Source organism: Lycium ferocissimum, unplaced genomic scaffold, assembly GCF_029784015.1.
Source record: "Lycium ferocissimum isolate CSIRO_LF1 unplaced genomic scaffold, AGI_CSIRO_Lferr_CH_V1 ctg8274, whole genome shotgun sequence".
NCBI classification, from domain to species: Eukaryota; Viridiplantae; Streptophyta; class Magnoliopsida; order Solanales; family Solanaceae; genus Lycium; species Lycium ferocissimum.
In genome coordinates, this window is record NW_026727181.1 from 15,834 (window position 1) to 30,547 (window position 14,714).

Sequence of the window (14,714 nt, forward strand, 5' to 3'; positions counted from 1 at the left end):
CTTGTGATCTTAAATTAAAGATGTGTGTAATCTTTTAAATCTTGTGGTCTTAAACTTGCTATGTAGAATATTTGAATTGAAAAATTTACTAAATATAGAAAGAGACACTATTTTTGAAAAAAAAACAAAAAAAGGAAAATATGACACTTAAATTGGACATAGGGAATAGTAATTTCACTTTGAATTAAGTAAGTCGTAAAGTGATAATAAATCCAATTTGAATTGCTAGCATATGAGTGTAATTGGTTTGAATTCGGGACAAGTTGATAGAAGAGACAGAGAGAGGGAAGATGGGTCAAAACAAGACGAATTGCATATTAGGTTTTTTTTTTTTTTTTTGATTTGAATTTATTGTTTTATGTGAGTTAATGTGTCATAATATTTGTTAGTTTTGAGGGGTAAAAGTGAGCCAATACACTTATGGTCATGGTATTTTTGAGCAAATTAAACTGAGGATATAAATAATCCATTTTCACTAGTTAATGGGTATACTTGACCCTTTTCCCACGTATTATTATTCTTTCCATCTCAATTTATGTGCACTCTTTCTTTTTTAATCAATTTAAAAAAGAATGACACATTTCTATATTTAATAACAATTTAAATATAAATTTACTATTTTACTCATGGTAATTTTTTTTATAGCCATATAAATATCTATGATTCATTTTGAATCACAAATTTTAAAAATAGTGTTTTGCTTCTTTTAAATTCGGTGCCCAATCAACCACCTCGTATAAAAGGGGAACGGAAAGAGTATGATTTTAATTTAAAGCAGAGTGGGACAAGGCCTCGTGCGGGGTACATGATTGGAAAGTCAACGGCCATTATCTCAACAGAAGAGAGACAAAAAAGAAGAATTCTATCATCACTTGCTCAGTCGTCGAAAATGGATCATAGTGGGGCGCTTATTGTGTTTCTCCTGTTCTATGCTGGCACCTCTGTTCCACAACTCCAAGTGACCGGAGGAGGTCTATGCGCTCACCTCATACAACCTGCTGGTTTCTCTTGCGCTGAGCACCTCGTACACTTTCTATCCTATCACTATACTATAACCATTTCTTCACCTTTTCCTCATACAATCTCCTATCTATCTATCTATCTATCTATCTATCTATCTATCTATCTCTATTTCTTATTCCTATTTGTGTTTAGTCAAGGAGCGTTAGTTAACTTAAACTACTAACTAAATATTCCAATTATAATTAATTATCTCATCCTAATTGTGCCTGCAATTGAGGGATTTAGTTAGAGCTGACCTCTAACTAGTTTGCAATTGACATTCATTGATGATTTGTTTTTATCCAAATTGTGGATTCAGCTCAAATGTCCTATCTCGAAACGATGAATTACTTGAATTCGAGATATATAGCAATACAGACATAGTGTTCTTTAAGATGATATTTTTTTATTTACTTTATGCTGTATTCAACCTTGTGTGACACTCCTAGTTGCTGATTCAACTGATTATTTTTATGTAATGAATCCAAGTAGACTAAGACAAAGGATGGTTACCTCCTTGGACTTCAACGTGTGTCGTCTCGCTCAGCAATTGTCAGAGGAAAAATGGGTCCTCCAGTTCTGCTCATCCATGGACTCTTCATGGTAATGTTGCTAACTAATCTTCAACTTTGTTATTTGCTACCTTTTGAATACTAGCAATTTATTGCAGCTTTGTAACCTTTTTGGAGCATTCTTAAATTCCTGTATATATTCTTTTGGCCCTACCTGGCTTGTTTGATTTTCAGCATACTGCTCTGTTGTAGGATCTATGTGTAACAAAGTATATTTCTTGATATTATTGTAAACAGCGGTAATATATATATATATATATATATATATATATATATATATATATATATATATAAATTGTACAATGATGTGTAAAGACTACTCTACCCTTGCAAACAATTTATACAAATATATTTATCAACCCCCCTCAAGCTATACATGATCTGAAAGAACATTGAGCTTGTCATGCGAAGACGTTAGCCTGGGAGAAGGAAGAGCCTTTCTCAATAAATCTGCAAGTTGATCGTGGCTAGGAACATACTGAACTTGTAGAGCACCAGAAGCAACCTTTTCCCAAACAAAATGAATGTCTATTTCAATATGTTTAGTGCGAGCATGTTGGACAGGATTGTGAGCCAGATAAATGCTGCTAACATTGTCACAACATATTGTGGATGGAGATGAAATAGGTAGACTGAGATCCCGCAGTAATGATTGCACCCAATTGATCTCTGCAGCAGCATGAGCAATTGACCTATATCCAGCCTCATCACTCGAACGAGAGACAAGATTGGTACCAAGAAATAAACAAAAAGCTAAAGTAGAACGGCGAGTTGTAGGACAACCAGCCCGATCGGCATCAGTATAGCATGTTAAATGATTGATTGATCCGCCGGGAATAAACAAGCCATGATTTAGAGTGCCATGCAGATAACGTAAGATACGTTTAACTGCAGTATAATGAATTAACAAGGGAGAGTGCATAAACTGAGATACTTGATTCACTGCAAAAGCAATATCCGGACGTGTAAACGTTAAGTATTGAAAACCACCAACTAGACTCCTATAAAGGGTAGAATCTGAGAAGGAAGGATAATCATCAGAATTTAGAAAAGATTTAGGAGTAACGGGAGTAGCAACAGACTTACAAGAAAGAAGATTTGCACGAGTTAGAAGATCTTTGATGTATTTGGCTTGAGAAAGAAAGTGACCTCCATTTTTAAAAGTGACAGAAACTCCAAGAAAGTAATTTATTAAACCCAAATCGTCCATTGAAAATTCAGATTTAAGAGTGTTAATCAAAGAGTTAAGCAATTTAGTAGATGATGCAGTGAGAAGAATATCTACATAGAGAAGAAGAATTGCAATCTCAGAATGATGGGTGTAAATAAAAAGCGAGCAATCAGACATGCTATTCCGAAAACCATGACGAGAAGAAAAAAAGTAAAACGTTGGAACCATGAGCTTGGAGCTTGTTTTAAGCCATAAAGAGCTTTGTTCAACCAACAAACATGATGTGGAAATTGTGGATGAACAAAGCCAGTAGGCTGTTTCATGTATCTCAGTTCATCAAGAGTGCCATGTAAGAAAGCATTCTTGACATCTAATTGATGGACAGGCCAACCCTTAGACGCAGCAAGAGCTAAAATAATACAAACAGTGACTGGTTTCACCGTCAAGTCCATACTGCTGATTATGACCTTTAGCGACAAGACGAGCTTTGTAACGCTCAAGTGATCCATCCGATTCTGTTTAATTCAAAAAACCCAACGACTACCTGGTGGTACCAAATCCCAAGTATGATTGACCATGAGAGCATCGTACTCTTCAGCCATTGGACGTCTCCACTGAAGGCATTTGTAAAAGAGGATGGTTCAGACGGAAGGGAAGAGGTATGAGAGATCAAGGACGGGAGTATCCGTATTAAGAGAGCCAGTATGGTTGCGAGTAACCATATGGTGAATTTTAGGATAAGAATAAGGTAGTTTTGATAAATGAGATATAGAAGAGGGAGAAGCTTGTGATGTGGCCGAGAGAGGAGGTAAAGTGTTATACGCAGCAGGAGAAGAAAGTTTGTTAGGGGAAACACTGTGAATTGGACTTGAGAGGATACGTGGAGTTGTATTAGGAGAAGGTTGCGGGCTTGTAAACGTAGGTGGAGGTTGATTTCTATGAGAAAAATAAGATGGAAGAGGAGACTGAATAAAAGTTGGAGTAAAATTGTTGGCTTGCAACAGATTTTTCCCTAGGTGATCATTAGAAGGTGGAGAAATAATAGGAAATAAGACATTAGAAGAGGAGATATTAAGGGTGCAACAAATCAACACACCAATCAGGGGCCACCAATAGGAGATAAGACATTAGAAGAGGAGATATTAGGGGTGGCTCCTGATTTTTCGCTGATTGCAAAATTGTTGGCTTGCAACAAAGTATATTTCTTGATAATATTGTAAACAGCGTACGAGATACATATAGGTTGTACAATGATGTGTAAAGACTACTCTACCCTTACAAACAATTTATACAAATATATTTATCACTATGCACTGAATCTTATAATAACAGTGGCATTTCTCCAAATCAATCAGAATTTCTTCTTTGTCACAAGTGTACTACCTCTGAACATCGGGTCTTACTGGTTAAATTTGCTTCAGTAATCACATTCTGGGATGATACAAATATATTTATCACTATGCACTGAATCTTATAATGATTGGACCACCCTAAACAATGGCATTTCTCCAAATCAAACAGATTTCTTCTTTGTCACAAGTTTACTACATCTGAACATCGACTCTTACTGGTTAATTGGCTTCAGTAATCACATTCTTGGATGACTACATGTTCCTAAAGAAGAATGAAGTTCTAACAGATACCAAGAAGTAAATTTGTTCTTTTGGGATAAAAGAGACGTTCTGTCTTTGTGAAGGAGATTGTATAAGAATGCTTTAGGAGAGAGCATCTTGAGTAAGAACGCCTTTTTTTTTTTTTTTGAGAATGGTAACAGTTAACTATATATCCACAGGTATACTATATCAAAAAGAATGTAGTCCCCCTTTCAAAATGTTACACCTTACAGCTTGAATCTCCTATCTATGCTCTTCCTTACAAGTAATCTAAAACATCAAAAATATCTTCAGTTTGACCTAAAACTTCCTGTTTACACCAAAAATAGTATAGAGCTAAACACTTCATTTTAAACTTCTGTCGGTCATATATATATATATATATAAACTTCTGTAGGTCACTTTGTTTGCCCTCAAAACATCTCTGATTTCTTTCTTTCCATATTGTCCACCAAATACATGCTGGGACAATCTTCCATCTCTCTTCCTGTCTTGCAGCATTGCCATCTCTGTTCCAGCGGCTAAGAACTCCTTTAATGCTCCCTGGTTTCACCCACCTGATCTTCCTCAGACTGATGAATATCTTCCATAACTGATCTGCCCATTTGCAGTGTAAAAAAAGATGGTTGATTCTCTCTGCTTGTTCCCCACATAAATAGCATCTAGAGCACAACTGGAACCCCCTCTTGTTTAAATTCTCATGAGTCAACACTACTTCCTTTGCCAATAGCCAGGAAAAACAATTTACCTTTTAAGGTATTTTAGTTTTCCATAACGTCTTCCATGGCCATCCTATCTCCTGGTTGTTTGATGTGTTCAGGTCTCTGTAAGCAGAATTTACAGTGAACAAACCTTTGTTGTCTATCTTCCAAACCGTAGTATCTCTTTCTCCTGTTAAATTATTGAATTGAGCAACTGTGGAGTAGAAGGCCGCTATTCTTTCTATTTCCCAGTCATTTAAATGTCTTCTGAGGTGTAAATTCCAACCTTGTCCTGTCCATAATTCAGCAACTGTAGCTTGTTGTTGAAGGCATAATGTGTATAGATCTGGATAGAGTTGCTTTAGAGGTTCATGACCAATCCACTTGTCATCCCAGAAGGAAACTTTCAGGCCATTGCCAACTTTGAAACTGGATCTGTTTAGGACTAAAGGCCATAGATTTCTGATTGTTCTCCATACAATACAACCATATGGTATTGTCACCACATTTGTCATCCAGCTATTCTCCATACCATACTTTGCAGAGATGACCTCCTTCCATAGCATATTGTCAGTTGTTGCAAATTTCCATAACCACTTGATCATCAAACTTCTGTTGTGCATTTTCATGTCTCTGATCGCCACACCTCCTTCTTTCTTGTTCATTGTCACTTCCTCCCAATTGACCAGATGGAACTTTTTCTTGTCTTCATTACCCTGCCAGAAAAAATTCCTTCTTAAGGCATCAATTCTTTTTATCACACTCACTGGAGCAGGGAAAACTGACATCATGTAAGAAGGTAGAGCACAAGCACACTATTGACCAAAGTCAGTCTTCCTCCCAAGGAGAGATACTGACTTTTCCAGTTTGTTAATCTCTTCTCACACTTCTCCACCACCCCATTCCATATTCCCTTAGACTTGCTTTTTGCTCCCAAAGGCATGCCTAGATATGTTGTTGGAATTTCTCCTACTTTGCCTCCTAACTTTTCTGCCAAACTTTCCACATCTGTTACTTCATTGATGGGATAAATGAAGCTTTTCCCCTAGTTGATGTGTAGCCCAGATACTGCTTCAAATATGATGAAGATGACCTCAGAACAAATAACTGTTCTTTCACTGCTTTACAAAAAACCAATGTGTCATTTGCATATTGCAAATGAGTTACTTCCATGTTATTTACTATTCTGTTGTCCACCTGAAATCCCCTGACCCAACCTTTTACCTTTGCTGTGTGAATCATGTTACTCAAACCTTCCATTGCTAAGATGAAGAGAAATGGGGATAAGGGGTCTCCCTGTCTCAAACCCCTCTGAGAGGGGAATGTGGAGAGCATCTTAGATAGGTGAGATAGCTAGGATGAGGTAAAGTTCAGCTGAAGCATCTTGAATAGCATTTGATCTCTTCATTTTCATAGTTATAAAGAAACAAAGCAAATGATGTGTCAGTGGAATTGCACTGTAAAACTGAAACTAGCTCAATCTTATTAGGTTTATTGTATAATTGTTTAATATTTTATCTGCTATATGACCTTATACCTTCTTGGTACTCAACATCAATTATATACCTTTTCTTATATTTTTTTTTTATCTGTTATATGACTTTACTTCATTAGGAAATGCAACTCGAAGTTAATGTATTTGGGGTTAGTGTTAGTGTCCCGCATGGGTTGAGGGAGTGGATTGTTGTTTCCCCGTATGGTTTTGGGTAATCCTCATCTCAAGAGCTTTAGAAGTTGAGTTCAGGGATGCACATTGAGCTTGAGTTAAAATTTAAATTCAGGTTTGTTGGGGGTCTACGTTTGTTCAGGTTCATTTTGTTTTTCATCTGTTCAGGATTTTAACGATTAATAGTAAGATTGTGCAATGTGTTATAATAACCATTCAGGATATTTGGAGCTTTTATGGTTTGGAGTCTCAATGAATCGAGCATTTATGTAAAAAAGGGCAGCCCGGTGCACAAAGCATCCCACATCAGCAAGGTCCGGGGAAGGCCGCACCCCAAGGGGTGATGTAGATAGCCCACCCTAATGCAAGCATTAGTGGCTGCTTCCATGGCTCGGAACACCTGACCTATGGGTCACACGGAGACAACTTTACCGTGGCTCCAAGGCTCCCTTTCAAATAACAATTTATATAGCAATAGCAAATAACTACCCTTTTCCGTGACTTTATAAAAAACAATGTCCTTTTCAATGGCACGTAGGTAATAGTAACAGTAAGAAGTCATGCTCTGTTTCTTCCATTATAGCGGATGCCGGGTGGCCATAACATGCCATGAGCACATTTTTCAGAATAATCAGTGAGAAAAACTTTACTATAACAACGTCTATTTTGGGTTATTTTCCAGTGCATGCACTATTCCAGCTCTACTATGAGCTGTGACTAACCACCATCTTATGGAAACTTCAACCTTGACAGTTCAGATCATTTCATATTCAGCTAGTACTGCTTCCACTAATACGTTTCTCTGCATGTAAGGAATTTATGTAAATGCTCTATTTAGATCATTTTAAATCATCTATCCGCAAGGGTGGCCAGTTGGTTGAGCATGGGGCTTTCATAATGGAGGTCTCAGGTTCGATATCCCCTGCCTACGACATCAGGGGATTTGCCTTCTGAGTCGAGCTCGTCGCACGGGGCTTGCCTAGTGTGGGTTACCTCTCCTGTGTGGTTTGCGAGCTATTGCACAGGAGCTGGGTTTACCCTGTGCGCACCTGAAGGGTAGCGGCTGCGGGTTCCCATGTCATAAAAAAAAAAAGATCATTTTAAATCATCTGAAGGAAAAGGAAGTCTCTGAAATACTCTCGAGCTGTATCAGGACATGAACTTCTGTTAACCATTTCCTAATTCACCAAAGGTAGCATGCCCTGTTTACAAGTCATTCGAAAACTACGAGTTAAAGTTGGAGTTCTTTAAGGTAGCAAGCCCCTGTTTATCAAGTCATTTGAATTGTATCAGTACAGTTTAGAGTTCTTTCTTGAAGCAGACCAATACCTGCAAGATCGTGCAGAGTGGTACTTGCATTTCTGGTAGAGTTGACAACTGACTTTTTCCCCAACCTCTGAACTTCTGCAGAATCTTGATTTATGCAGGCAGGTGATGCTTGGTTCATGAATTCTGCTAGTGAGTCATTGGGCTTTATTCTTGCTGATCAAGGTTTTGATGTCTGGGTTGGAAATGTGCGTGGCACACGTTGGAGTCATGGGCATGTATCTTTATCGGTGAAAAATAAGGTAATATTTCTATCTTATGTATGTCAAATGTATATGAATAATTTTCTAGTTTTGCATATGTTGTGTCCTTCATGAGGTAATCCAGAAGATGTCAGAGGCGGATCCAGGATTTATACTTGATGGGTTCAACCATTATTCTTTAGCACTGGATCCATTGCACTTTGGAATTACGGGTTCAAAATTTGATATTTCTTAAAATTTTAGTGATCTTTTACCTATATATGTATACACCGTGTCAAAAATGATATCTTCCACTGAACTCGTTCATTTCACATTGCATCCGCCACATGGATTTGCTTAGCATGCCACGGCCAAGCCTTTGTTTTCCTGCCTACTTAAAGGGTCGGCTAGCTGTGACATCGGAAACAAAAGCCTGAGTCATGGAAAGTCTACTGTAGACCCTGACGGTTTTCTTTCGCATTGATAGTAATCACTTTTTGCCTCTTAAATTATCTGCAATATTTTCGCAAAATTGAGGAAAAGAACACTGTGTTACGAGTCAAATGATATGCAGAACAGTTCCAGAAAGGAATCTAACTGTGTCAAGCTGAGATGCTCAACTGGAACAGCTCCAGAAAGGAATCTGATCCATGCCCCGGTTGTTTGTTTAGTACCCTACTTTTATTCCTAATATAGTGTTTTCACTAGATTTGAAATGACATGATTTGGTATGTTTGCAAAATAGTATACTTCCTTCATCCCACATTTCACGAGACACAGTATCTCAATGTTGTCTCAGAATATATGACAAATTTACTTGTAATACTAATTTGCATATGATACTCGAAGTTTTTAATAATTCAAGTTGGCTCAACAACTCAGTTCGGAATTTGAAACTATGATGTTCTTCTTTCCACATCAAATCTTCATAGAAACCCCAAGTCAGATGGTATAGTTTTTCTTCTTTTTTTAGTCGGTTTACTATATTTCAACCGATGGTGTTGATTTTGCTGGTGAAACTCTTTTTCATGCTTAACCAATATATTTCTCATATCGGACAGAGGATGTGCTAGTTATTGCCATAGATTTCATGCATTTCTTTTTTCTCATAAAAGTATAATTTCTTGCAGAAATCACGTATACAGTTCCTGATGACGTGCTAGTTACCAAATATATACATCTGTTTGTAATGCAAATTTCTTGCATCCTCTATTGAATGTCTTAGGATTTTTGGGACTGGAGCTGGGAAGAGTTGGCTCTTTATGATCTCGCAGAAATGATTCGATATGTAAATTCAATCACAAAAGCAAAAGTTTTTGTTGTAGGACATTCACAGGTTTGATTCTTTCATAGCATCTATATCTTATGTAACTATAAGGTTTTCTCTCATTGCCATTGCATCTTATGTTTGTTTTTTTCATTTTATATTCAGGGAACAATCATGTCTCTTGCTGCTTTCACTAAGCCAGATATTGTGGAGATGGTCAAAGCTGCAGCACTTCTTTGTCCTATATCATATTTAGATCATATCACCACAGATTTTGTGCTTGCATTAGTCAAAATGCGTCTTGATGAGGTAATGAAATAGTGTCTCGCCGTGTTAGTTTCACTATATATGACTTCAATACTCTGACAAATTTTATGCTATGGATTAGATAATTCTTGCATTGGGCATCCATCAACTTAATTTCAAAAGGTTCCGCAAAATCTTTCACTTCTTTATCCAGTATCCTTATGATCTTCTATTGCGTTTCTTTAAAGTCCTGACTCTTCTTATAATTTTTGCAGTAATATGGGGACTCAAATCATGGATATGATGTGCGATGGGCATATTCACTGTGACATCTGGCTTAGTGCTATTACAGGTTCTTCTTCATTATACATCCCCACTTTCTATGCATTTCCTACTTGTTCAGTACAAGTTCTCTATTGTACTTCTTAAGCTAGATGTGAAGGATTAGGTTTACCTGTTGATGTCAAAATGAATTTGGTTGGTTCTACCATTCTTTCAGCACTAGCATCTTACCGGGACATTGTTTTGCTCTATGATCTCTGCAATTTGGTAAAATGACTATTTTTCTGATTCTAACTTCCCATCATAAGCTTAGAACTTTGTCAATTGCTGGTGTAGAATGGTTCGACTATCTTAAGCAAGAATTGGCCAGCTTAAAAGACGGTAGATCCTAGAAACATCTTACAAGTCAGCGTCCAAGTCATTTCGAATGTATCCTCTATGTGAACTTAGTTTGCTGCTTAAAGTTTTAGCTGCCATTCACACTAGAGAAATCCATTTTTCAGTATATAACTACCCTTGGAAAAGCAATAATTCTAGACTGGATTGAGTACGTTGGATATCCCTACTCCTATTTTTAGTAACTGTAATAATATTAAGCTCATTTGGTAACTATTTAACTATATTAGGCAACTATTTACTTGATATAACAAAATTAGGCAACTTTATTGGGAATGTTATCTGGAATTGGCTATAGGAACTGTTGGAAGTAATGTAAAGCTGTTTTATAACTAGACAAGGATTGAGTGATTGTTGTTAAGCATTTTCAAGCTTTCTGCCTAGCTATATGTTTACAGTGGTTCAAAAGCAACTAAAACTGAACGAGTTTGCTTTAAGTTCTTGATAGTTATGTTCAACTTCATGCATAGCATATTGGTTTATCCTTATATAGCAGGTTGGTTTTTTATATGGCGTATTGGGCTTGGTCATGGAATTCATTATCAAATATTTCATCCCAAAGTGGAAAAAGATGTCCTTGCTTTTTTCATATTCAGTTCACGTTAATTTGGTTTATTACTTTGTTCATCATTTATCGCTATCAATGGCAGTATGGGTTGCTTTATATTTTTTGCGTGTCTTCTAATTGAGGCATAAACTATCTAAAAAAGTATGAACTTTTCTAATCTTTCCATACTTTCTCGATGATCAATATTCATGCAGGCAAGAATTGTTGCTTCAATGATTCACGGATTGATTTCTATCTTGAATACGAACCTCACCCATCATCCTCGAAGAACTTGCATCATCTCTTCCAGAGTATGTACATGCTTTCAATTATGCAAAATATAGTATGCCATTATTATTTTCTTTTTTCAAGTGGGATTGGGAACAGTAAGTTTGGCCCCTGGGGTTGGGGTGACAAGGACTGGATGTCAGATCTAGTTTAAAGCTAGAACCCCGACCACTAAACCAATTTTTAGGGGTTTGTCTCCTATTCCCTGTTCATCTCAATTTCTTGAATCATCTTTCTTCAGTTTTCTTTTTGTTAATGTCTCCTGGCCAAGGTTTAAATGAGGACTTTCCTCCTTGGGGACTGTTTTACCTCCTTAGTTTCACCAAATATGTTGATGTTGTTATGATCTTTGTTCCTTTGAGTGTGTTCACGTTGTAGGTTAACTGCACATATTGTCATTCTGGTCATTATATTTCCTGATCCAAAATCTTGCAGTGATCCGTAAAGGTAGTTTTGCTATGTATGATTACGGAATGTGGAGAAACCTCATGCGCTATAACCAACCCAAGCCCCCAGTATTTGATATCAGCCAGATTCCCACTTCATTGCCATTGTGGATGGGTTATGGGGGCAATGACGCGTTAGCAGATGTCATCGACGTCCAACATACACTAAAGGAGTTGAAATCCAAGCCAGATCTGCTTTATATTGAGGAATATGGTCATATTGACTTCCTCCTGAGTATAACGGCAAAATCAGATGTTTATGATGGCATGATTAGGTTTTTCAATTCTGTACAAAAGGTAAGCAGTTTTAAGTAGTGGCTGATTAGTATGTGTCATGTGTAGTGGTCCTGGCCTCTTCCTTGTCCATAGTCTTGTACATAGCATGATGATGTGCTACCTCTTCAGATCCTAATAGTTTCTGGCAAATATGGTGTGTATATAAAACCATTACCAGTCCTTGTATAAGTGGTTTAAAAGTGCAGGTCTATCAGTTCCTTGAATTTCTAGGCAAAAGTTACTCCTACAGTACATTATGTTTCCATATATAGTATTGCATTCCTACTCATTGTCGTAAGGAATTTGTTGCCTGTTGACCTCCCACTGCTCAAAACTGTCCTCTGCACATTGTCAAAAACAGTTCATTTCCACAGCTTTAGAAAAGTCTTTTCTGAAGCCGCTAAGTTACAACTCTTTTCGTGTGAAAATACCACGGAGCCTAAGTCAAACGAAACTTATAGCCTGTTTCGCCAAGCTTTTTTTTTTTTCTTTCAATAAGTGCTTATTTTAAAGAGGGCAAAGGTGCAAATATACCCCTCAACTTTGTGATTTAGATTAGATATATTCCCGTTAAAAAAGTGGTGTATCTATACACTTGCAGTTACAAAATTGTACAAATATATCCTTTTCGCTAACAGGATTTTTAAAAAAAAATCATTTAACTTATTTTTTAAATAAAAAAAGATGTCATGTGGCTTTAAAAAAAAGTCTACTCTTTATTTTTATTTTTTTTCGAGTAGACATATTTTTCTAACTCCACATGGTAATTTTTTTTTTTAAAGCCACAGGGATATTTTTTAAAACGAACTGAACACGACACACACACACACACACACACACACACACACACACACACACACACACACACACACACACAGAAAAAAAAAAAAAAAAAAAAATGGGTAGACTTTTTTGTAAAGCCACGTGGTATTTTTCTTAATTTGAAAATAAACTAAATGATTTTTAAAAAATATTCCGTCAAAGAATATATATATTTGCATATTTTATAAATGATATATTTACACACACTTTTATAATGGGGTATATACCACACACACACACACACACACACACACACACACACACACACACACACACACACACACACACACACACACACACACATAGGTGTTTGTTGTAAGTTTAGGAAAAATAAGTCTTTGGGAGTAACAAAAGCAGTTTTCAGAAGCTAAAAATAATGGTTTTTGCCCAAAAGCACTTTTGAGAAAAATATACTTTATAAATACTTTTTAGAAATTTGGCCAAACACTAATTGTTGCTCAAAAGTGTTTTTTAAATTAATTGACCAAATACAAATTACTTTTTGTTAAAAAAGTACTTTTCAAAATAAGCTGATTTTAAAAGCTTGGTCAAATGGTTGCAAATGTCTTCAGTTCAATTCTCAAGTATTAATGATTTGTTGCCTTTTCAATTAATGTCAAGTTCTGGACTAACAGATCATCAATTTCATTCATTATTAATAAAAACAAACTTATCCACCAACATAAAGATTTTCCATGGACGGTGGAACTTGGGAATGTGCACAAATAGGGATTTGATGCCTCTTTACATTTGTTCCTGTTTAAGGAACTTTTGCAAAAATATCCTAGGTGCTGACAATTGGAACCATGAAAGATTATGCTTGTTCAATTGTTCCAAATTTGACCAGGGGGGCAAAATATTGGTACTACCTATCATTTTACCTGTCTTGTAAAATTATTCATAAGTTTTTCAAATGGACAAATCTTGCCTTGTTTCACAAGTTTGTCTAGTGGGCCAAACCTTTGGTAGTACTTTCATTTTGTTTATTGTGTTAAATTGTTCACCAATTGTAACGACCCATAAATCAACTAGCCGTGATGGCACCTACTCCTAACTCAAGCCTTAAGCTAATTTAAACACTTAATAATTTAATGGAGAGAGAGAGAGAGAGAGAGAGAGAGAGAGAGAGAGAGAGAGAGAGAGAGAGAGAGAGAGAGAGAGAGAGAGAGAGAGAGAGAGAGAGAGAGAGAGAGAGAGAGAGAGAGAGAGAGAGAGAGAGAGAGAGAGAGAGAGAGAGAGAGAGAGAGAGAGAGAGAGAGAGAGAGAGAGAGAGAGAGAGAGAGAGAGAGAGAGAGAGAGAGAGAGAGAGAAAGTAAAGTGAGACCCGTATCAAAGTCATTAAGTCTCATACTCATAAACATGCGGAAACTAAACGCACACCTTCAAAATCTGATGTCATTAGTACAAGAGCCTCTAAATATGAATACAAAGCGGAATGAGTCACATTAAAACTGTCTCGAAATGAAAAGATAGAAATAATAAAAGAAGATGAAGTCCGGTCTTTGCGGATCAGCCAAGCAACTCACCCCGATTGCTCCAATTAGAAACCTCCACGATTAGCGGCTCCATGTGCTCCACTAGTACAAGGGTCAGACTCTTCACACAAAAATGGTGAAGCAAGTGTAGTCTGAGTATGAGAATCAACATATACTCAACAAGCATATTTGATAGACCCTAACTTGAAGTAGTGGCGAGGGTTGGTCTTTGAAAGCGCTTGCTTATACATTTTAATTGGTGTTTGCCTTAACATATATGAATAAATAAACTCAAAAATTAACAAGAGAGTATCCCATAATTCAGCTAAATCTCAGAAATCAACAATTAGAACAGATAGCATGATTCGACATAGAATTCAATAATACGCTCAACAACCTCAACAATATCAGAAATAATGAATAAAATGCAATGGTC

General features: G+C 36.7%; 1 protein-coding gene across 1 annotated transcript; it reads left to right on the plus strand.

The window, feature by feature from the left end:
• Positions 1-773: 773 nt before the first annotated feature.
• LOC132045857 (triacylglycerol lipase 1) lies at positions 774-12,292 on the plus strand. Its single transcript, XM_059436435.1, has 9 exons — positions 774-1,024; positions 1,495-1,605; positions 8,153-8,293; positions 9,459-9,569; positions 9,666-9,809; positions 9,889-9,929; positions 10,022-10,098; positions 11,187-11,282; positions 11,695-12,292. The coding sequence occupies exons 1-9, from the start codon at positions 806-808 to the stop codon at positions 12,018-12,020; spliced, it is 1,266 nt and encodes a 421-aa protein (XP_059292418.1). The 5' UTR covers positions 774-805; the 3' UTR covers positions 12,021-12,292.
• The last annotated feature ends 2,422 nt before the right edge of the window (positions 12,293-14,714 follow it).